At 33.4% G+C, this 26496-nt stretch overlaps 1 protein-coding gene across 3 annotated transcripts in view; it reads right to left on the reverse strand.

The window, feature by feature from the left end:
- Positions 1-26496, reverse strand: part of Parg (poly(ADP-ribose) glycohydrolase) — a 120734-nt gene that overhangs the window by 84968 nt on the left and 9270 nt on the right. For all 3 annotated transcript variants that reach the window (XM_047552605.1, XM_047552604.1, XM_047552606.1), the window contains exons 4-7: positions 26195-26378; positions 23112-23234; positions 22909-22992; positions 18557-18631 (exon numbers count right to left, since the gene is read on the reverse strand). In XM_047552605.1, the coding sequence (XP_047408561.1) occupies positions 18557-18631; positions 22909-22992; positions 23112-23234; positions 26195-26378 (466 nt within the window). The remainder of the gene's footprint in view (positions 1-18556; positions 18632-22908; positions 22993-23111; positions 23235-26194; positions 26379-26496) is intronic.

Here is a 26496-nt window from a genome sequence, read left to right on the forward strand (position 1 = left end):
ATATAATATCAAGCAATATCAAGCAAGAAAAATTATATTATTATTTGCTATTCAACTCTTTATTCAAAGAATTGGTGAAAAAAACAACATTATTCTTTATTCCAAAAGTAGCCCTGCAAGATAGGATAAAAACATCAAGAGAAACTAAAGGTCAAAGAAGGTAAAGCAGTTTCCTCTTGTTCAAAATCTTAGTGCACACACTGAGATTAGATAACAGGAATTTCTTCCCAGATGCACCAAGAAGCATGTTTTAGAGAAAGGAGTACCAGTCAAGAAAGTGAAAGTTCACAGTTCCATGCCTACATAGGCATTTAATCTCTGTATTAACTTAGAAAAATCCCTAAATTCTTTATTCCTTCATCCACAATAAGGATAATTCTACTATAATTCTGATTAACTCACAGAGTTATGAAGGTTCCAAAACATAGTGTTTTGAATTCTAAAGTTCCACATACAAAGTATTATTTGCTAATGGGGCAGTAATTCACAACCTTTCCAAGACTCTTCCTTCTTTTATCACCCCCATATCAATTACTACTAATTAATCCAGCAGGACTTCATATATTCATTATTTCCTCTTAATCATTACTAAGCTACACCTGATTCTAGATAGACAGAAAGAAATAATGAATTGATAGATATCCCCTTCTATGCATCTGTATCTTACATACTTGGCAATTCAGCAATTTACTCGTCTATAGAACCTACCTGTGTTTTCATAAATACAATTTGCTCTATTTCTGGAATTTCTTTCCTCCTTACTCTAAAACTTATCTTGCTTAAATAACACTTTTCTTCAAAGTCTTAACCAAATTTCCTTTCCAACTAGAAGGTAATTCTTCCTCTCACATTTTCTTCTTGTTTTCTTCCCCACAAAACTCTTAAGATTTCCTGCTTTATATAGTTATTTATGGACATGCTCTCTAGACCTCACTGAAAGTTCCTTTAAGACAAGATTCATGGTTGACTGGTCATGCCTAGAACACTCACGTTCATACGTAAGTGTCAATAAAATACTTGTTAAACTAACTGACATTTTCTATCTGGGTTATGAATTTTAAAAAACTCATCTCCTGAATCGCTAATGTTTAACACAAATACTATAGTGTTTGTTTGTTGTTGTTGTTGTTGTTTTTTTAAGTTAACTATCTACAGACTCAGTTTTCTATAAAATACGTTAAAGTTTACTGGAGATTCCTCTAGCAGTTCCCAAGTCCAAAAGACAGGTTGATATTTCAAAAATTAAAAGAAACAGTCAGGTGTGGTGGTGTATGCCTGTAATCCCAGTGACTTGGAAGACTGAGGCAGGAAGTTTTCAAGTTCCAGGTCAGCCTCAGCAACTTAGAGGGCCGAAGTAACACAGCAAGACCCTAAGCAATGTTGCAAGACCTAGTTTCAAAATTAAAAATAAAAAGAGCTGGGACATGGCAGGGTGATAAAGCATCCCTGGGTTTAATCCCCAGCACCAAAATAAATAAATAAATAAATAAATAAATAATTAAGTCAAAGTTATGAGGATCTTTCAGCTCCTCTTATTTTTCTGGCATGTTTTAGGACTACAAAAAAATTAATCATTAGAGGAAAAAGAAAAATTACAGCAATAAATTATGTAAAAGTTAAAAAAAATCAACTGGAGGTGAATGCTTTTAACATTTATCTGTGCACAACTCAGGCTGACACTTTGAAGAGAAGAACGTGACAGCTTACAAGAAAACAAACTCACTCATTCCCCTTAATTTCTGAAGGCTCACAAAAGTCTGACAGGCCAGTCACAGGGTGATCTCTCATGTGTAACACCCATGACAATTATGGTTTCAATAAAAATGTTCTCCAAATTTAATAAACTACAATTGGTTTTCAGAAAATAGTCAGTCCCCTATTTTCATACTTAAGAATTCATACCTCATAAATTAGCAGCTAATTTGTGGGCCTAAATAAGACTTCAAAAATTTTATCTCATGACATCAAAAAAGATACAAAAGGAATGTGGTGGTAGGGAGCAGGGATTCGAAAGGCTGGTGCTCCCAAAGGTCTGCAATGGTAATACAGGGAAAGAGATGGCTGAAGAGTCACCCTATCTCTCTACTTCATTTGGTTTAGTTTGATTTTCCTTTATGAAGAGCTATTTAAAAATTTCCTATGGATTTTCAAAGTGCTATGACTCAAATCTGGAAAATACTGACAGAAATTGCAGTTTATTATTAGCATTTACAATAATATGTTCTAAAGGATACATAAATGAAATACACAGAAACTTAAAAGTATCAGTCTTGTAACTTACACTGCATATACTCTGCATTTGCCCTTATATTTAGTTGACAGTTGTTTGATAACAGTAAATCAAGCTGCTATAGGCACTGTTCTTTCCTTCCTATCAAGGGTTGCTAGTAAAGGGGGAGGGTACAGTGATAAATGATGGAATCTCCTTTTATTCTTAATCTATACCACCACCAATCTCTTACCAGCCAGTATAGGAAAAGAAAGCAGAAATGAAAGGAGAAAGAGACCTCATACCAATCTTTACCACAGCCTCATTGCAACCTCTTCTAAACAGATGTTTCTCATAATAGAACACTAGTTTCTCACTTCAGAAAACAAGCTATTAGAGTTTTACAACTCAGAGGCTTTTGTGGATGAGATGGAATTTCATCATCAAGTACTAATTTCAAATAATTAAAAACTAAACTGGGAATACAATCAGTTTAGAAAAAATACCTTCTTCCAATTCTTTAAACAAAATATACCTATAATCAAAAACAGTCACACTATTTCCAACACAAATTTCATTAGATTAAACATGAAGAACTGTGTAAGCTTATGAAACATGAAGGAAGTGCTCCTCTAAGCAGTACTTACTATATAATCTCTATCTTTTCCATGTTAATAAAATGCACAGAGTACTATTACCTTAGAAAGGACAAAGCAAAATAATACCTCTTCATTATTCTCTTTTTCCAAAGAAGAATTCATTTCTCAATACTGTTATGGTAAATGATTCCTCTCTAGGGAATAATCCCACATTGGCACAAGGTGATCTTTCCCATCTCTCATTTCTATTACTGTATAGTTACATGGTCATTTCCATCAATCACTTTTGCAAACACCACCAATCCACAATGCTGTTATAAATAAGCCAACAGATACTTTCAATACCATATAGTCAAACTATTAACTATCTTTTATCTATAGGCAATAAAACAACGTGACAAGATTTCAGAGAAATAACTAATGATAATGATAAATTCTTTGGTCCTAGAAGCAAAATGGATTTAATTTGTTCAAGAAACACAGGCAAGCAATAGCTTCAATCTTGTACTATTGTTTACACTTTTAAATAAGATTTTGTTGACCTATAAGAGGTACTTTGAAAGTACCTAGTTTTACTTTTAATAATTTTCAAGATAGTTCAATGGTAGCTTATCACACTACTAGTAAAAAATACTTCCACACAAATCAAGTACTGTGCACACACAGTGCTTAATTCTTAATTATCCAGTATGAATGAATAATCAATATTCAATAATCAATAATACAGTTTGAACTTCATCCATACTCTGGCTGAAACAAAGTTAATTTTCCCAAAGGTTTGAGGGCACCCCCTGGTGGCAGATTCTTTGGAGGAAAAATTAGAATGCATTTGTAGTCAAATGCTATTACAAAGAAAATCTTTTTATAAAAAATAATCAAGTTCTACAAAGTAGCTCAATTATTTAAGGCAATATAAAATCTTGAAAAATTCAAAATGTGATCAAAGAATGTTAAGAAATTTCTCAGATTCCTTTTGAGGGGATCTAATCTGTCAGCAGCTTTTACAAAGAATGAGATGTCAAATGCAAAAGGAACCTTAGAGATGAAATAGTTCTAGCCAACTGAACTCTCTGCAATGATGAAAATGCTCTTATCTGTGCTTTCCATCAGCCACTTGTAAGTATGGAGCATTTGAAATGTGACTAGTGTGACTAGGGACCTGAAGTTTAAATTTTTTAAATTTTAATTAATTTAAATTTTAATAGCTATATAAGGCCATTGGTTACTGTTTGGGCAGCACAGATCTTGTCCTATTTGCCTCCCTACTCCAATGAAATAGTCACCAGAGCAATCCAGGAAAGACTCCAAGACATTTAAGTACAACTAAAGATGACTAAATCCAATTTTATTAAGAGTTTTTGAATAAGCCCAATTTTATTCAACTGCATCAGTTTTTTTTTTTTTTGGTGCTGGGGATTGAACCAAGGGCCTTGTGCATGTGAGGCAAGCACTCTACCAACTGAGCTATACCCCCAGCCCCTGCATCAGGTTATTTTTGGTAACTGCAATTCATTTTAAAATGATGATGAGTTTGAAAATGGTAAAATATTACTCCTGAATTAATTTTGGCTTTAAGGCCTAGATAAGCCTCAAGACATGTTAAGACTAGTATGGAATTTAGCTGTATCAAATAAAACTGATTAAGAGCTCAATCTCAACCTATCCTTCTGGGGCACAGTTCACAGGAGTCAGCTATATGATGACCATCTGGGTCATGATGGTGACATGCATAAGAGAAATGTAACAGAAAGAGAGGTAAGACTCAAGAAGGAAGTAAAATTATGGCATTTTACTATAAGATGAAGCACTGGTACATGAGCAGAAAGGTGGCATAGGCAGAGTGGGACATCTAAGATGATTAACAAATTCTGGCCTGAGTGAAAATGTATAGATGGTGGAACAATTCTCTGACAGAATTTGGAGCTGGAGCAGTGATAAGGTTAATTATAGGTACATATGAAATATCTAGGTAAATAAATCCTATAAACATTTAGAGTTAACAGAGTTGAAGATTTGAGTGTCACTGGAATTAAGTGGTCTTTAGTTTTTGGCACCAAGTGCTAGGGACAGAACAAAGAACAAAGCCTCCTACAAGGAAGAGCTTGGAGGATGGACAAGCAAAAGTCCTCATGACGGCATCTGTTGCAAATAAGCGACCCATAGCAAATACATTTTAAAAAATAAAGAACCATCAGGACTGAAAAAAAAAAAAATCAAGTACTTTCCACTAACTTAACCATTCAACCATTTATTACAAAGTACTTGAGCAACATAACCTGGGAAATACTGAACCAAGAGAAAAAGGGTAAACAATGATGACCTTAAAAAACAAAGTAAAGTAGGAATAAGTGAGCTGTGAGAGAAGAAGTCACATTTCATGCTCTTAAACAGGGAGCTGGGCTAGGAGAAAATAAGATCCAAGATGTGGTTGCATGGGTTAATAAAGTGGAGGATTTTATCTACAGACTTGGGACCAGTTAAGTAAATGGGTAATCAACATGAACATCAACCAGAGTCACCTGAGTTGGTGGTGTCATGTAACAGATGAAAGGAAAAGAAGTGTCAAAGATGGACAGCTAAAAAGAATGGAAAGAGAAAACAACCAGATGGCAAAGAATTCAAAGGAACAAAGATGGCCAGAAGTTGGTTAGGTGTTTTCCATAACTCATGCCTTTAAATGATGTCTGATCAAAGGTCACAGGCCACCAAAAACAACTTTTTAAAAGGGATTTCCTGAGCTTCTTTCACTCTATAATTCAATCCTTTGAATTGATCAGGCTCCCTAGACTTATTCAACTGACTTCTACCATGAAACTTCCCATTTCCTAACCGTTTGTTTGACTTAATGTTTGGGCAGTGTATTAAAACTGATTCAGCTTCTTCCTAGGTGCTATGTCAAGGACCAACTCTGAAGAAATGCACCAGAGTCTGGAGATAACAGATGAGATACCACTTAGTTACTTAAACTCTTGGTTTCCAGTTCTTCACTTATTAAACAGAAATACAGATGGTATTTACATAACAGGATGATTGTAAAATTTAAATGAGACAAAACATAGTGCTTACATTGTACTTGGTACTGAGTAAAGCTCTCAAAAATAAGCACTACTACTATCTCCACCACAGACAACAAATGGGATTTTCTAGCAAATCCAAGGAGATATTTGCAGGAGGATTTTATGGAAGAGATAAACTTTGGAGGAGATAAGGCTAAGCCTGCAACAGACAGGAGTTCCAAACAGAACTGAGGCTGGAATGGTCTTTAACAAAAGCAGCAGGCCTGGGGGAAAGACAAGATCATAAAGGGAAACAGAAATGAACTACCAGGAAAAAGGCAGTGTATATGGCTACTTAATTCAATATCCATTAAGCGTTTCTGGAACTAGGTTCTGAGTTACCAAGCAGCAGTCAGTGAACAGGTTTAACCTGCCACTCCCAGAGGAATGTGTTCTTCTGTTTATCTTTCGAAGCTGGGTTTCCCAGGGCTGAGGTGGATAAGACCAATAGTAAAGATTACTTCAACATATATCACTTTGGAGTTCAATGGAAAATATTCCATTTTTCACCATGCTGAAAATAGTCCTTCATGTAGAAAATGTCTTTTTATAGCACTCTTCATGAAACAAAAGAACACCTGTGGCAACCAGATAGTATGCCCACTTAGTTTAAGAAATTAATTGTTTAGAGAGTTTACAATCTGACAGCTTCATGCAGGTTTAACATTATCTGTCACTATTATAGCAACAAATCATACATGAGTACTTTTCTCTACCAGTACCAATACTAAAATAAGGAGAAAAACCATTAGTTTGGTCTTTGGTAGACCATAGTGCTAACAGTGCATTTCCCTTAGAAGAAGAATAAGGGCATATTTAGTCTTTGTAACAGAGCTTACTGTTTTTTATATAAACTGCACATTCAAATAGTACACAAATATCAAAGACAAATCTAACATTCTGTTTTAATTTATTCTTAAAATTTTTTTCTTCCAATAACATATTGGGGACTACAATAGTCCCTTCAGGGTTAAGCATGAAATGTTACAATTTATTCTGAATGAATTAAAACTTAAGAATAGTTATAAATGAATTTATTAGAAATTAAGGCATCCTTATCAAGCTACATACATAAAATACCAAACAAAAACACTTCAGAGCTAGGTGATAAACAGATTAAAACAGAGGAGATTAAAGCAGAATTATTATCACCCCTCTAAGAAAGGAGATTTATGAATAAAGAAATCAGTGCCATAGCAACTTTTAAAAGGAATGTCTTCTATTACTATTTCAGCAAAATGAATAAACAAAAGGCTAGAGTTGCAGGACATTAATGTACTAGCTTAATTTTATTATTAGAATATAGGAGGAATTCTACTGAATGTATTTGCACTTTTGAGTATATAACATCCAACCTCTTGTCTGCCACATGAAAAATGTAACCCAGAGAGTGTTTTGCAATCACAAAATACTCTCTAATTGCATAAGTGAGATATAGTGCATGGAGGGCTAAACTAAGACTGACTTTCCAAAATAACTCAGCAAATTTATCAAGGCAAAGTGCATTCCAATTGAAGCAATTTGTCCTATAAGATATACACTATTTTGAGAATCATGAATATAAAACCTTAAAAATATGTCATGATCCAAAAGCACAAATGAATGAAATGGGGAATGGGGAAATTCCACACTGCACAAATCTAAAAGACACAATTTATCTGTTTTAATATTTTAGTGACTGACTAGCTGCCTTTTGGTTTCTACAGTTCTCATCAATTAAATTAAGTTGATCTATAAAGTAATGCAGACCTTATTGGTTCCAGAGACTGAGTCATCAAGGGAAGAAGTCCAAAAAGGTTAAATTTCCACTGAACTCCAAATCAGAGGTTCGAAAGCTAGAGAGATAAAGACATTAGCTGTAGTCTTATGAAACATTCAAGGCTGTTTTCATTTGATTAGGAGTTTGCTACAAGTTCTTTATGACAAATATAATGAGGACACTAAATTTTTTAAGCCTTGAAAAAAGACTCAGAAAGATTATTTATAAAGAATTATAAAATCAAAAGCTAAGGAACAGTGGAGTTTATATGCATTCAGAAATTTACTTCTACATTACAAAAAAAAAAAAAGAAAAAAAACAAAAACAAACAAAAAACACAGAACAAAAAGGGTATCATCTTTACTAGTTATCAGATGAAGGCCACAATCTTTATTAGTTATTGGATGAAGAAACTGGTTCTAATTTGAAACAGTGGTTATGACAACCAATTGCCTTAGATCAACTTTTCCCAAACCATTCAAAAGAACTCTTCAAGTTCAGTGAAATGTTTAGAGAGACTCTAATGGGTAGAGTGAAGAGAGGGGAAGAAATGAAGGAAAAAAATCCTTCAACAATATTTTTCTTCTAAAATCTTTAACATATGAAAAATAGTAAGCACTTTTGATACAGTTGGAATTATAAAATAAGCTGCCCATAATAGTAAGTCACATTCTATAAGGCCAAGAAGTCCACAACTTACTACTTATGTATAAATGCATTGATATTCAAGTGATGCATAAGCATACAACTATTCAGATGCATTTTATACTATTTAAAGATAACTGATTTATTTGCCTAATAATTCTAAATATATTTTAACTTTTTATCACACAAATATAGGAATTCAAACTTCATTTCTTCTAGCTATTACTATGTAGATATGTGAGATGATTGTATACAAAGTATATACATACATATATGAGTTGTTTTTCTGAACTTCTTCTGAGGCCAATACATGACAATTTTTTAAAGATTTTCATCATCACAAAAGTTCAAAAAATGTTATTTTAGTTAAACAGAGGTATAACAGCACTTCCCTCAATTTCAGGGACAATGATTTATGCTGTATCTGGTTTTGTTTTGTTTTCATTTTAAAACAACATATCAAGAACTGAAGAAAAGATGACCTAGGCATAAAATCTGCTCCACTTAATTTGCCTTCAAAATTAAATATAATCCCTACTTGCCTTTTAAAAGTAAGTAGTACAACTCATACATAGTTACAGGGACTGCAAATTAGTGTAACCACTCTGGTAAGCAGTATGGTGATTCATCAAAAAACCAGAAATGGAACTACTGTATGATCCAGCTATCCCTCTCCTCAGTACATATCCAAGAGATTTTAAATCAGCATACTACAATGATACAGCCACATCAATGTTTATAGCAGCAATATTCACAACAGCCAAGCTATAGAACAAACCCAGATGCCCTTCAACAGATGAATGGATAAATAAAATGTGATATACACATACAATGGAGTATTACTCTACCATAAAGAATGACATTATAGCATTTGCAGGTAAGTGGGTGGAACCAGAAACTATCGTGCTAAGTGAAATAACTCAATCCCAAAAAGTCAAAGGTTGAATATTTTCTCTGATATGGGAAAGCTAATCTAAAAAGGGAGGGGGGGGCAAAAATAAACAGAAGAAAGATCAATGGAGCAGATAAGATGACTGAAGGGGAGGGAGGAAGGATGGGATGAGGAAAGAACAGTGCAATGAACCTGACCTAATTTTCATATATACATATAATATATGAGATATATATATCTCAGTGAATCTCAACATCACAAATATCTATAAGACATTAATAATAATAATAATAAAACCCTATAAGTGAATAGCAGAAAGAGCAGTAGGGTAGAGGGAAGGAAACAGGAGAAGAAAAGAATGGAGGGAAAGACAAAGTAATGAGGACTAGATTAGAACAAATTATATTACATGCTTTTATAATTTTTTCAAAATGAATCCTAATGTTATGGATAACTATAAAAACCAACCAATAACAAGAAAAAGGAAAACAAGGTAAGTAGTACACAAAGTTCATCATTGACTGACACTCTTATTTAGAAGAATCAAGCTTTCAACTGCCTAAGTCATTAGACAACAACAAATGGTGCAACACATGCTCAATATTTTAATAACTATAGAAAAGACAAAAGATGCACGATTCCTCAGTTGTAAGAAAGAATAATTTTGTATGTATAATCTGAGGTACAGACTTTATTCTATATTTATTAAAGAAAAAAATGTATGGTTTTCAAAGAGGAATATATCACTAGCCAAGACACAACCAAGAACACCTTTCTACTTGAAATTTTTTCATTTTTTATTTTTAAATGTCCTCAAATTGCTATACTTCTATCTCTTACTCTCCACTTTTAGCAGTCACCGATGTAAAAAACAAAAGCAGGAAATTTCACCTGATTTAGTTATTTATGGCAGTCTTTATGGATAAACCAATAGAAGGAAAAAATGAGAGGCTAATTCATTCCTGTCTTTTCAATCCCAGACATAAAACAAAACATGCAAAGGAGATGAAATAGTCCCTAACATCCTCAGATTTCCTAACAACAAATTATCCATTTGCTAAAAATGTTTGCTGTTTTAGGATTTAAGAGTTTAATTTTAGAAATGTAAAGGCTCTTCGTATTAAATAAATATTTTATGCTTCTCATGGCTATATACTCAAAAAGTACATGAAATATGTGTGTGGTTTACTGGATAATTATAAAGCAAATGTCTACATTTTAATCACCACCCAGGTCTAGAAATAGAAGCTAGAATCACAGAAACAGAAGAAATCCCTCTTAAACATACCCACAGGCCCTTCTTCCATCATTGTGGCTTTAATGTACAATGTAAATTTCATGAGTTAGTTCACTAAAAATGAAATGAAATAATAATGCTACAGGTGGTATGAGATGGAAGTATTTAAAAGTGCCTCTATAATGCATTAATAAGAGAATCTTTCCTAACATATAGTGTATTTTGTTAAAATTTCCTGTGAAAAACACCAGGAGTAGTATATTGATTCATTTAGAGTATAAATTATTGAAGTGCTTGGATTTAATTTTGTGGAACACTACACAGGAGGGCCATAAAACACAGATTATTTGTTCCTAGCATTTCTAACAGCTGGCAGTGAGGAAGACCAATATTAGCATTCAAGATGCAAAAACACTAAATAACAGCCATTTCAAATCAGTAGTACCTAAATATGTATAAATTGCAAATTACTGTGATTTTTGCTGGGTTCTGACAAAATAATAAAAGCTTCAATACTCCAACTTCAATTCCAACAGAGAATGTTCACATGGTAGGATTGAAAGGGCTGTGGGACCCTTACTTCTTGTACTGGATGCTAGTCTACAGGTAGTAACAATAAAATGGAATCACATTAAATGACTGTTGATAGTAACTGCTCCTAGATTCATTTGGGTTACAAAATACATTACTTACAGATTTAATCACAGAAAGATTTTAAGGAAACAAATGTCAACAGCCTCAAAATAAATAACTGGAAAATATCAATCTTAATATACTGTTAAGTTTCCCTGGATATTTTTCTTTAGCAAAGCAAGTTATTCAGTGTTCAATTTAACATTTTAAGTGAAGAATTTCCAATTCTTGCAGAGTAGCATGACTTACAGAAAAGATAAGTTACTGTACATTTTTAAGGCTACAAATAAGGATTTTGAAATTTCCAATATAACAAAATTATAATTTTTTTGAAAATTTTTTGTACTGGGGATTGAACTCAGGGGAACTTGACTACTGAGCCACATCTCAAGCCCTATTTTTTTTTTGTATTTTATTTAGAGACAGGTTCTCACTGAGTTGCTTAAAGCCTCGCTTTTGCGGAGGCTGGCTTTGAACTCACGATCCTCCTGCCTCAGCCTCCTGAACCACTGGGATTACAAGCGTGCACCTTTTGTTTTTGACACATTAGATATGTTTACCCTGATTTAAACAACATATATGTGTACTGAAACAACAAAATAGTACCCCATAAAAACATACAATTTGTTTTTATGTATCAAGCCTAATAAAATTTAAAAAAGCATTTCCAAATTCTGTTAATAAACAATGTTTAAGAATCCCTTAGATTAAGGAGCATTCTTGAATGTCTCTTGTCTCTGGAATGTAGACACCGTTAAGGTAAAGTAGATACAATTCATTTATAATTTAAAATCTAACCAAAAAATTGTTTCTTTGGCTCTAAAGATCTTTTCCTCTACCAATGTCATCTATATGTGTCTGGCACGTCTTCTCAATAATCACTACAAGCCTGGGCAATGGTGTCCCTATGGACCATGACTTGATATAGTTCTAAATTAAAATCTTTGGAGATTTTACAGACAGGAAAGAATGCAAATGTATTAAACACCCACGGTCTTTTGTTAAATACATAAACAATTGCAAAACAGCTAATGGTCACAGGAAAACACCTCTAAATCTCTAGATATGCTCTAGATAGATTTCCTCAAATTTCTAACATATAATGGCTGAGCAAATACTTTATCAGCTGGGTGCAGTGGCACACACCTATAATCCCAGCAGCTCAGGAGGCTAAGGCAGTAGGATGGAGAATTCAAAGTCAGCCTCAGCAAAAGCAAGGTGCTAAGCTCTCTCCTCAGTGAGACCCTGTCTCTCAATAAAATACAAAATAGGGCTGGGGAGGTGGCTCAGGGGTTGAGTGCCACTGAGTTCAATCCCTGGTACTCCCCAACCAAAAAATTTTTTATCAATTTGATGAACTATTATACAACCATTACAACAAAAAATTATAAAGCTACATAAATTAGAAGATAGCACAAAATGTTTTAAATATATATTTATGTCTACTTGGGATTATAAGACATTATATATGGGCAAAGACTTGAAGAACACAATAAGAAATTGTTATCTGGTACACTTTTGGGCTCCTTCAAACCTGTGTTTACAAAGTAAATAAAAATAGGGTCAAAAATGCAATGACTCCTCTCCCTAAAGAACTATAAAACCATCATCGGCACCTTAATAATCACCTCATATTTTATGATCTACCCTAAACACACTCAAACTTGCCATATATTATCCTTTCAGGCATGCTTCTGGGCAAGGTCACCAGATAAAGGGGAAACAAGGTCCTGTCTGAGTATTCTGATTAAAGAGAGGTGGAAAAAACGACTACTTTACCTCATACTAAGGTGACACAGGAATAGTAACCAAAGGCATATTTTACTGCCATCATAGGGTATCAAATTTAGTATTACCTTCTGTCAAAACTATCCATTGTATCCCATTTAAAATCAGAAAATTACAAAATACAAATGTTATGTTCTGATAACTTAAGTAACAAAGAAAAACAACTTTTCAATGCATCAGAAATTATCCCTGTAAGAGTGAGAGACATTGAAATTCAAGGAGACCCTAGGATATCCAATTTTCTGACAGAGGGATAAGTCATCTATTACTTTATGACTTCCTTTCAACTCCATGAGTCAAAAGTTCAATAAGGTAACCCTGAAATTATTGGCACTATCTCAAAATGCAGAATTAGTTTGGAATCTAACATGATTACAAAAATGGTCCTTTGTAGCTGACTCTTTTTGCAGAAATAAACTAATCCTAAAATCCATATCAAAATGCAAAAGATCCAAAATAGTCAAAACAATCTCCAGATGGAACAAAGAGGACACAGGCTTCCTGATTTTACAACTTATTACAAAGCTACAGTAATCAAGAGAGTGTGGTACTGACAAAGGATAGATATATAGATCTGGGGAATAAAGTTGAGAGAACAAAAATAAATTTTCACATTGTTGTCAAGTGGGTTTTGAAAAGGGTGCCAAGACAATTCAATAGGGATAGCACAAGTCTCAAATGGTGCTGGAACAACTGAATATTCGCAAGAAAAATATTGAAACTGGACCCTTACTTCCTACCATATAAGAAAATTAACTTTAAATGCATATGCACATGAAAAATATGAAAACTGGACCACCAATTCACAGTGTGAGTAACAAAGTCCAGTGATCCGTTTTCAAAATACAGCATTTAGCTTTATAAGTAAAACTACTGGGGATGTAAGAAAGAAAAGAGCCAAAGAGGAAATAAAAATAGTGATTACCAGCAGTTAACACCTGAGTGTGACACATTCACAGTCCCCTGGCAAAGAAGGTGGGAAAAAGGGGCCAGCCTAACCAACAGAGATAAACTTAAGTACCAAGATGAACTCACCCCAAAAAGGCCTTCCCACCACAAGAGAACAAAGGGAGATAGACACAACTAAAGGTACATTTCTTTAAATAACCCAATAGGAGAAAATAAAACCTAGGCAATGTTTGAGAAAATTAGTACTCAGTCAATGAGGATCCAGGAGAGAAACCTTAGCACTACCCACTACCCACTACCGGATAAACTGATTGTAACTGCTCTGGGTTTGACTGTTCTACCAGATCTTGCAACACTGTCAATAAAAAGCATCTCTTTCTCTCTAACTTGTGTCTCTAGTCCATTCTTTGGGATTGGGCAGTTGAGAGTGTCTCTCACAACACCATATACAAAAATGAATACAAAAAGGGTAACAAAATCAAAGTTATAAAATTCTTAAAAGAAATATAAGAGTAATGGCACCAAAGTCATAAGCAACAAAAGAAAGATTAATTAGACTCATCCAAATTAAAAACTTTTACACTTCAAAAATACCATCAAGAAAATGCAAAGACAGCCCATAAAATGGGAGAAAATATTTGCAAATAATTTATCAGATAAGGTACTTGCATCTAGAATACAAAAAGAATGCTTATAACTCAAAATAAGAACACAAAGAATTTGAAAATATTTCTCCAAAATTGCCAATAGGCACATGAAAAGATAACCAACATTAGTCATTACCGAAATGCAATCCAGAACCACAATGAGATACCATTATACCCAACACAAATGGCTAAAATAAAAGGTACACAAAAACAAGTGAAGAAATTAGCCACTTTAGAAAAATTTGTCAGTTCCTCAAAATATTAAAAAGTTACCATATACTATATATACTATAAATACCACTCCGAGGTATGTATTTAAGAAAAATGAAAACCTATGGCCACACAAAAACCTTTTCACAAATATTCAGAGCAGCACTACTGATAAGAGCCAAGAAGAGCAAACAACCCAAATGTCTATCAACTGATAAATGTATAAACAACATGTGATATCTGTACAACGGAATATTATTCAGCAAGAAAGCATAAAAGTATTGGCATGTGGTACAATAGAGATTGAATATTGAAAATATTACAGTAAGTGAAAGAAGCTATAACATGTAACATGATAGTTACATAATAATGTATTTTCTTTAACTCTCTCTCCTTTACACACTTTATACTCCCAACCACAAGTGCTATGTCCTCTATAATATTTGTTCAATACCCCAAAATAAAACTCTTTTGCCCTTCCATGATCTACGAGGCTCTACTAGAGCACCTCCTTTTCTACTATGCTAATTATTACAGTCATCTATGGACATGTGCCCCTTGCTTTCTAAGGATAAGGCTGTCAATCAATTCTGTATCTCTTATCGTGCAATACCTTATGTACAGTGATATTCAATGTTCTTTAAGGGATAAACATCATTACAATGAAAAATGGCAGAGGCTCTGGAGTCTAATAGTCCTTCCTATATTCAATGAATAGTTATTAATCACCTATTTTGTACAGGAAGTGGACTGAACTCAAATCTAGATTTACTCGAATACTACATGTATAATATTGAACAAATTATTTAACATTTCTAAACCTGATTATATTTCCCTCTATAAACTGAATATTCTACCTACACTCCACAAAAGTGTTAGAGGATTTAATGCAATAATAAATTCCTTTAGATACACACATGTCCTCAATAATATCTCCTTTCCTTAAAAGCAACTGAAGAATTTTATTTAAGTCTGTGAAAAATGCAGGATATAGAAGATAGGCCTAGGAGAAAAATAATCTCAAACTTCTTAAAAAATTTTTTTTAGTTGTATATGAACACAATACATTTATTTATTTATTTTTAATGTGGTGCTGAGGATTGAACCTGGTGCCTCAAATGTCTAGGCAAGTGCTCCACCACTGAGCTACAATCCCAGCCCATCTCAAACTTTTTTAAAAATTTTATTCTTATTAGTTATACATGACAGTAGAATGCATTTATGCATTTTGATAAATCATACATAAATGGAGTATAATTTCTCATTTTTCTGTTGAATGTTTTCTCTGATATGTAGATCTAATTCACCATCTCAAACTTTTAAGGCAAGTTAAATGTCAAACTTGTAAATTATATTACAAACCCCAATATTATTTTTAAAACTTTTTATTCAGAGTTTGAGAAATAATGTCATTTAAATCAGAGAAGTCTTATATTATACTGACATCACTATAGCTGCTAGAAAATTACTTTATCCTAACCAAACTTTGCTTTCCAAAGCAAAGAAACCATAATATCCCATTTCTAATATTATACTCTGTTCTCCATCAATGGTTCTCAAAGTGTGGTCCCTGAACCCAAAGCATCAGCCTTAAAAGTGCAAAGCCTCAGGTCCCAAATCAAACCTAATGAATAAGAAACTTGGGGAGAACAATGGGCAAAATAACCTGTGTTTTAATAAATCCTCCAAGATTCAGATATATACTAAATCTAAGAGCCATAGCAGTGCAATATGCTGCCTTACAAGTACTTTTTGGAGGTGATTTAAGTACTTATGGGGAAAAAAAAAGATGTTGGTGTTATTCCTACTGTGTCAACTCACTTTCACATTTCTAGGCTCTTCCAAATTAACAGGAGGCATTAATTAAGAGGATTCAGAATAATCTTACTGTCTGATTCCTAACAATATAGTCATCCAACCACTAATTCTAGGGGACAGGCAGATATTCAGGCAGGGAGTAGGGACAGAAATCAGAAACATCAATTTGAACTGATTCTTCTAATATTCTTCTGACTTTGATAACCCTTACAACCAGTATGACAATCTGATCTGCTGGAATAAGGTCAATGAATATTTATGGAGCACTTGCTAAATGTAAGGCATTATATCAGGTGCTACAGGAGACAAAAAGCTGAATAAGTTCTAGCCTCTGCCCCATGAAACTTTTAACTTACTATATGATGTCAACACTTCACAAGTAACAAGGCAAAGAGACAGACTGCCATAAGATAAACTTAGACATTTGTCACAGAAATTCAAAGACAGATGATATCTCATCTCTTAAAGAGGATAGGCAAAAAAATTTAAGTTTGGGGAGGCAAAATTTCAAAAGAAAGGTGGAAAAGGGGGGTATAGCAGTCTTTTATCACAGAGAAAATGAAGCAGCAGGTAGGGGCACAGACTGCAGAGAGAAATCATACCATGACAGCCTGCAATACTGAAAGAACATTAATTGGGTCAGACTACCTCACCAGGGACAAACTATATCACATTGGCCTAAGAAGTTCATCTCTAAATCACAACTACTCATTTGTGAAACAGGAAAAACAGCAATTATCTTAATTACCTCACAGATATTTAACTGAAAACAAGTCAGGGAGGGAAAGGCACCAACAGAAATAAATAATACAGGTCATGTTCAAACATCAATAATTATTCTCTATCAGGTAATCAATATTAAAAATACTTCAAAATGTTTCCATTTCAAAATCACTTCCAGTTTCAATTAGTAAGTAAAGTATAAATAACTTAAATGACTCAATAACATAAGCAGAAGAATCAAACCGTATATAATTTTGCCAACGGATTATACAAAAAAAAAATCTTTGTTTGGGGGGCACTTCATTAATTAGCAAAAATATACTGTCATTGTTTTGTACAAGCTCCTTTGGTAAGCAGTAGTTTGGTAATTTATTCTGACACTAAAAATGCACTTACCAACAACTCCTAAACCATCCTCTTGGGCATTTATTTCAAAGAAACAAAATTCTATGTTCATGTAAAAACATGTACACAAAAACTCATAGCATCTTTACTTGAAACAGTAAAAAACTAGGAACAACCCAAATGTCTTACCACATAATACAATTTAGAAATAAAAAGGAAATTATTGATAAATACAAATAAACCCCAAGGGACTTAGGCTGAGTGAGAAAACAATTTGAAAAGGTTAAACACTGTAAAGTTTCTGTAACTTGTCTCAGTAACATGGGTATAATTATACATACAAGTACAAACGACTACAAGTGAAACTGGTGAAAGTTAAATAAACTCTTATGTCAGTTTCCTAGTACTGATATAATTATGCAAGCAATTAACACTGGGAAAGGTGGGGTGAAGGGCCAACAGGACCTTCCTGAACATTTCTCTGCAACTTCTTATGAATCTATGAATATTTCAAAATAAAATGTTAAAAAAAGTATACTGTCTTTTTTTTCAAAACAGATGATGCCCACCTGACTCAGGTTGGTATAAAAGTGGTATTCTTACCCATTGCTGGTGCCATAGTAAGTTGCAACAATTCCCCGGAGAAAATGATTTTACAACAAATATACACAGCTGTAAGTGCTGTGTCCTTTACCTAGCCATTGAACTTCTGGGAATCATCTAAAGAAATATTATCAAATATGGGAAAATATACACACATACACACACACAGCATGCTACTACAGTGTAATTGGACACAACCTAGATGTTTTAATAGGCATCATTTTACCAATTTGGTCATGGATTATATATCTACTGATAATACTGATAATGGTATGCCAATATAACAGAAAATATATGAGAAAATAAAACAAAATTCAATATTAACACCTAATTACATCTACCTAAACCATGGATTTAAAACACAGGAAATTCATAAGAATAAAAAAGGTAATTTTGTTAGTATGAAAGAATTACTGGTATTTTTCTCAAACCTTCGTATAGAGTTGTTTTATTTCACAACTAAAGAAATAAGCATACTTTTACCTTATCCCAGAAATCAGCCAAAGCTGTAAAGTCCCATTTCTTAGAATATGCCACATTGTATTTCAGAATAGCATCCTATGGAAAAATCAGAAACAACACCTCATGATATAGCCACATGAATTACCTATGAATAGCCTGTCTCTTATGAATTACTTCCAGTAAATTTCTTAATGCCAGACAAGTTTCCTCTTACTATCAGCTTACTCCACAACAGTAGCTTTGGACAAACAGAATGTATACTAATTTATTATTAACAATAAAAATGATACTAGAAAGGTCAGGCAATAGGGGAAAAAATAACTAAAATCAAAGCATGCATTCTAAATAGGGATAATATACTCCAGTGGGCAAAAATTGGATTTGGGGGATAAAAAATAAACTTAGAAATTGCAATAGTTCATTAACCTTAAAAGAGTTATATTAGCGCGCGTGCGCGCGCACACACACACGCACACACACACACACACACACACACAGAGAGCATATGTGCAGTACCAGAATTTTATTTTGGGGGTTGGAGACTGAAGAAAATGTTTTAAAAGGCTTCTGGAGTAGAGGACAATAATGAAAAAGATTGAGAAACCCCATCATATTTTAAAGGTTATGTATAAGTGATTATCTTTTCCCAGCAGTTCATACAAGTTACATATTTACACAGAATGAAAAGTCAAAACATTATGCCATCTACTGGTGTAACTTTTAATTGTCTGAATAGACAAGACTATCCAGGTGGTTTCCAGAGTCAGGTATGCATAACACATTAGTTGGGCAGAAAGAACTATCATTTATTTTAAAAAAAACTTATTTCATCCTTTTCAATATCTTTCTTGATTATTTTGTTATATATAAAATTAATAAAGTAATAAATGAGTATAATTTATAAATAACTATATTAGTAATACATACTCAAAACATTTTTGTTGAATAAATACACAGATATGAAAATCACTTAGATTATTACTATAAACCTTTGAGATTTTCTTATCGATAAAGAAATTTTTTAAAAATTAATGCTCTGCCAAGAGTTTCTTGGACAATTACTCTATGGCATACAATAACCAAGCATGTAGGTTAAAATGTTAGACCACAAAATGTATATTATTTACTTGGAATCAAGGGATATACAAGTTCCTTCAGGGTAAAAAAAAAAAAAACTAAACAAAACAAAAAAAAACATTAACCATAAAATAACAAGGCAAGAAAAAGCTTTAATTTTTCTCACGGGTCATAAAATAAAAATTTCTCTTAAGAATTTAAAAAGTTTGAAAGAATTTCTTCTAATCATGGATATCTGATTTCAAAACCTCACATAAAGTAAGAAATAGTAATGTCTGTAAACAGATGAATAAGCCAGGTGCACTAGCATATGCTTGTAATCACAGCAACTCAAACGGCTGAGGCAGGAGAATCACAAGTTCAAGATCAGCCTCAGCAACTTAGCAAGATTCTGTATCAAAATAAAAAGGGCTAGAGATGTAGCTCAGTGGATAAAAGCCCCTGGTTTCAATGACCAACACTAAAAAACAAAGAAAAAAACCAGATGAATGGATAAGCAATGCATATACTGGAGCAAACTACTGATATATTCAACTAAATGGGTGAATCTCAAAAACATTCATTCTGAGTAAAAAAACAGATACTAGAGTATACATAGTATGAGAGTCCACTCATATAAAGTGTAACTAATCTATAGTGAAAAAGAGCAGTTCAGTAATTGTCTGAGGCCAGATAGTGGAATCGACTATAATGGGGTAAGAAGGGAGGCTGAAGTAGGAGAATTTGAAGTTCAAGGCCAGCCTCAGCAACTTAAGGAGAACCTCAGCAAGTTGAGATCCTGTCTCAAATACAAAAATAAAACCTGGGGAATGTAGTTCAGTGGTAAAGTGCCCCTCAGTTCAAACCCTAGTGCCAAAAAAAAAAAAAATTAAAATTGTTAATTAAATCAATGTAAATGATATGTGAACAGCTGTTACACTGTATCATTTAGGGAATAATGACAAGAAAAAAGTCTGTGCATGTTTAGTTACAGCCATATTTTTTTTCCAAATATTTTCAAACTACTAGTGTTAGAATCCCAAGATAACGAAACTGCTCCAGAGAGATGACTATTTTTTACTTTTGGTTCAGGCTTCAAATCTCAAAAAGTAGTCCATCATGAAGTTTCCTGTCATTAGAAAAACAGGATGCTACTCTGTATTCTTAGATATCAACTACTGTGGGAGTTCTTTTGAGCTCATAACGTATAATAAGCACAAAGACCTTTTTGTACAAATTGTCAGAAACGTTATGTACACATTATTACTTCTGAGGACACTATTCTTTTTTAAAACTCTGAACCTCTCTGACCCCTCTAAATCCAACATCATATGGTATATAAACAGCAAAAAGATTATATTCAATCAGAAGAATTTAATGTTTTCCCCTTCCTCTCCCTTCTTTTCTTTCAGCAAAGTAAACAATTACCAAATCAGATAGCAGAAAATCTTGATGGATTATGCTGCTGAATCAAACACAAAATAATCAAGAAAGGGAAACTGACCTTAAAGTGATCAATCACTCCTTCCTAAGATAATCATGGCACAATAAGAAACTGCTAGAGGTGAGCAGACTATAATTCAGAACACTATCATTACTCTGTTGATGTTTGAATAAAAACTATAAAAATTCTTTAAAATATAGCCCACTTTCTAAAGTTAGCTAAAGCTGTAAGAACCTGATACAGAATGGAATCTGGTTTCTTTTATTTTCTTTTTTGGTGATATTGAAATCAAATTCAGGGCTCTGCAAGGCTCAACAAGTGCTCTATCACTGAACTACATCCCCAGATGGAGTCTGGATAGTATTCTTGGGTTGCTTCTGCATTTGTGAATTTACAATTTTGATTTTGAAAACAAAAGTCAAATGACAACTGTAAAGAAGGAATGAAGGCTGGTACTTTACAGATAAAAATGGTGGAAAGATTAAGCCATCCTAGGATACATCATACATAGTACAGGTATGTCAAATTCTAAAGTATACAGTTCAAAGTAGTCACTATGTATTTGTGACCTGATAGTCTACAAAAATATCATCTTTGCATCCACCAACATACATCAACTGTTTGTAATTGTAAGAGAAGGAATAATACAAAACAAAGAATTTTTTGTTTATACAATATTTTAAAAAAATTTCTTAGCATACTATTTTGGAATTTGGATCAGTGGTTAAAAAATATCTGCAAAAAAGGAATATTGAATATAAACTCTTTTCACTGTGATCATGAACATAAATTTTAAATGATGGTTCATCATGTTTAAAATGAAGAAAATTAAATTAATATATCTGCAAAAGCACTATAAGCATAAAGAGTTTACATTTAGTTTTATGTTTATACATATGCAGTTAACATTACATTAAATTAGGTATTAACTGTGGCATACCTTGATAATTTTTTTCATTTACAAAGAATTAAACTAAAAGGACTTCATTACCAGATTAAGGAAACAATTCACAAAGGAGGAAAATTTTGAAATTTTCAAAATACATTATTGCACAAAATATCAGTATGTTTCATGGGAAAAAAAAACCAATCTACGCATTACAGCAACCTATGGAAAATTCAAAAGTAACTTGCAAATACAGGTGGACTACCTTATGAAACCTGAGAAACTATCTATAGCACATTAGGTACCTGAAAGAAAATAAAACCATTTTTACAGAAGTATAAAAAATTCTGTCACTGTTTATAAAAATATGGATATAGTGCTCCTTCAAAAATATATATACTCATGCATATTTTAGATATTACAAAACCATCTAATGGTTGCCTTTATGGTCTTAAATGAAGTTAAAAAAATAAATTATTGCCAATATATAAAATTAATAAATTATTAAGCTACTAACAGCTATATTAAGAGCAATAAAAAATAGAATATTTAATGTATACTTTAATCACTAGTAAAATCAGTTTCCCTTCAGGCAAATATTGCTGAAGTCATAATTCTTTCCTGATTTCTTTTTAAAGACATTTCAGAAACATGATTATTTTAAAACAAAAAAGAGAAGCTTAGACTGAAGGAAATTGGGCAGGGCATCAAGAAACAGAGGTTTTATTCCTGGTTCCCCAAATTATTCTGTGTGGCTCCAGGCAAGCCATTTACAACTCTCAATTCTTTAGCTCATTTCCTAGGGATGGACTGGAAACCAAGAATGCCTCTAAGGAGACCTCCTTAGTGCCAGGAATCAAATATTTTCCGTATAAAGAACACTGTTACTTGAGCCTATTATGATCACAAAACATCTTTAGGGGAAGAAACAGAAGATCCATCTTTAAGAGCTATAAATAAGAAACAAAAATGGGTAAAAGAATATACCTTCAGATTTTGGGGTCGTGTGAATTTGTTGAGAAGTGCAGTCTGAATGAGCTCCCACCGACTCCCTGCAGTTCGCTCACCATTCTTTTAGGAAAAAGAATAATAAGATCAAACTATTCCAAGTTATTTTGCATTACAGAATCAAACAAGTTGAATACTAAAACATGTTTCAGGGACTAAAAGAACCTTAGTTTTATTCTTACCTCATCTTCTACAGGGTACAAATTTTGTTCGGAACAAGGCATTTTAACATGCTTGTTATCCCACAAATCTTTATAATGTGTAGGAAAAGGTTTAGGAACTTCTCCTGCTCGTAAAAGATCTACCTGAAATAGAAGGTAAATATGAAAATTTTAAGAGTATAAAATTTAAGCATTTCTTCTACAAAATAATCCAAAGAAAGAAGCTGAAGTAAATGCATAGTAATTACATAGACTGGCTCCCAGGTAATAAACCTCAGAAGTTCTCTTCCGGTGTTGCCACTCCTCTCCTCTCATCAATTTCCATGACATCATGTACTTCCATCCCATCTAGTTACTAAGCCCTCATCATTCCTTGACTGAATTTCTACCAAAAGCCTCCACTCTGTCTCCCTAAATCAACAGTCCCAGACACACTCACTCCTCCATAAAATCCTTATTCCCACTTTGGAATAGCATTATCTTTTTAAAGGATTACCAGTTTTCTAATCCTGTGGTGCCTATACCCTGATTGAAAATGTTACTGATTTCAGTATTCTTATGCAAACACTATTCATTTTAGACAAGTTGGCAGATGTATAATTCTTTAAACACAGCAAATTCAAATCCACATCTATATGCCTATGTATACACCAATATCTCAACTTCTTAATTCCAGTAATACCATTACCACCTCCCCACATTTTCTTTAACCTGGTTAAATCTCTATTCTCACCTTTATAACTAGGCTCAATTTTCATTTTTCACTAAAAAATCTTTAGAAACTCTTAAAAAGATAGTTTATTTCCTCATTTTATTAGATCACTGTCATGCTAGGAAAAGGGGGATGCTATAGTCTGGATCTGAAAGTGTTCCCATAGTGGCCCATGTGCTAAAAGGCTTGATCCCCAGCCCACGATATTAGGAAGTGACAGAACCACTTTCTTAATGAAAGGAAGTTAAGTAACTGGGGGGACTGTCCTTGAATGGGATTATGGAACCCTGACCCCTTCCCTCTTATCTTTTGCTCCCAAGAAGCCACAAGGTGAACAGACCCTCTCTACCATGTACTCCCACTTAGATGTACCATGCCACCACAGGCCTGTAACAATTGGGTCAAGCGATCACAGACCGAAATTTTACAAAACTATGACCAAAATAAACCTTTCCTCCATATAAGTTATCAACTAACACAGTTCTCAAAAAAGGAACAAGCTTATAGAAAGGAAAACTGGCAAACAAGCAGCTTCATAAAAACATGCAACTTAAGAGAAATAAATTTGTAAGCCATCTACACAGGTGATCATTAAAACCACAAGGATGGATAAGTCCACCTAGAAAGAAAGAAGAAAAGAGGACATATGAAAATGCCCAGAGGAACTCTAATAGCACTTATGGGTTATATACAGAAGATAAAACTAGAAGTAACCTAAGAACTGGCTAAGAAGGTAGAAAGAAAACTAGGATTATATAATGTCATAGAAGGTAAAGGATGAGAATATTCCAAGAAGCAGAAAAAAGGTCTTCAGTCAAATGTGATTGAGTCATTAATTTTCCTGAAAGTACTTCTCACCCTCATAAGTAGGTCCCAAAGGTGATTTTTTTCAAGATGTTCCACTTCATTTGAGGAAACAGAATACGTACTAGTTGAGTTTCACACAAATGAAAACACACACATACATACACATATGATTTGTGAGTGTTCACACTTATGCACAAAAGTATGTTTATAGATATTTAAGCACAAGTATCATATCCTTACAATTTCAAATTACCATACATATAAAGCTAAATATTAGCTTCATGAAATTCTATAGCTACTAATATCTGCCACTTTAGAAATGTACCTAAGAATTGTGTGTTAAAGAACTGTTTTATATATATGTATACATATAATATATACACATATGATATGTACATTACCATATATTCAGAAAAACAAATCTAAATAAAAGACAAATTTTAAATTCTGGCAATAGGACTAAGAGAGACCTTAGGACTCCTGAGGTATATACATTTTTTTTTTTTTTTTAATGGTGGTCCATGTGAAGTCTACAAAGACTGATTAAAGATCAGATGACTATTTAAAATTATTCAATGAGAGAAATCTTCTAAAACTGGACTATTATAATGGTTACAGAGCTCAGTAACTAAAATAAATATCACCAAATTGTGCATTTAAAATGGGTCAATTTCATATACCTCAATAAAATTTTTTTTAAAAAATAACCTACAGAAAGTATGAAAGAAATTAACTAGCTGGGTACAGTGACACACGCCTATAATCCCAGTGGCTTGGGAAGGCTGAGGCAGGAGGATCACAAGTTCAAAGTCAGCCTCAGTAATGGTGAGGCACTAAGCAACTCAGTGAGACCTTATCTCTAAATAAAATACAAAACAGTTCAATCCCCGGTACCCCACCCCACCACTAAAAAAGAAGTTAACTAGGAGCTAGGGAAAGCAGAGAATGAGGTATCATTGCTTAACAGATACGGAGATTCTGTTTGGAAAAATGAAAAAGTTCTGGAAATGGGCAGTGGTGATGGTTGTGCAACACTGTGAATATACTTAATGTCTTTGAATTGTATACTGTAAAATGGTTAAATGCTAAGTTTTAGGTTATATATACTCCACCACAATTTTTACAAAATTGAGATTGGTTTTAGAGATGTTAACTTTGGTACCTGTGAGGCAGTGATGGAGATGTGTAGAAGAGTCTAAATCTCATGAGGACAAAACTGGAGAATATACTCAGTTATCCACAATTTTGAATTTTGGGGTCTAACCTAGTACCTAAAATACAGTGTTAAAAAATACTGTCAACTGAATTTAAAAAAACAAACAAACAAACAAAAAAACCCCCAGGTTTCATAAAAAACCTGAAAAATTCAATTTCATCATTAGCTGACAGTGTTTCATCTTGATTTGTTAAGGGCCGTATTATCAAGTAAGCTACCATTCATCTCACCATTCTACAGATCTCTCAGTATTTCATATATGCAAAAAAGAAAACTTTCTATGCCTTCGTCTGTTTTTCACATTAATGAATATTCCAATAAATCAGAACTTCCAGTCTTCTCATCTTCGGGAGAAGAGGTGATACTCACCCGAATAGTTACAGTGTGACTGGCAGATGGCCTCAAGAGAGGCAGCCGGATCCCACACTGAGGCATTCTTCTCATCTCCTCAATAGGTGTTCCAAGCCACTTCTTATCTGGAGAAAGGTGAGGTGGAACGTATTTAAGGATCTTCCTTTCTGTTCTCTGATGTTTGACTTCACACTGTTCTTTTCTATGGTCAAGACAAATGTATTTGGTCACAAATTATTTATTGTTCCCCTGAATACAAAAGTACAAAACTTACCCAGAATGTTATTGCTTTAAAGTGCATTAACCTTGCTCTCTCACTT

Source organism: Sciurus carolinensis, chromosome 5, assembly GCF_902686445.1.
Source record: "Sciurus carolinensis chromosome 5, mSciCar1.2, whole genome shotgun sequence".
Classification (NCBI taxonomy): Eukaryota; Metazoa; Chordata; class Mammalia; order Rodentia; family Sciuridae; genus Sciurus; species Sciurus carolinensis.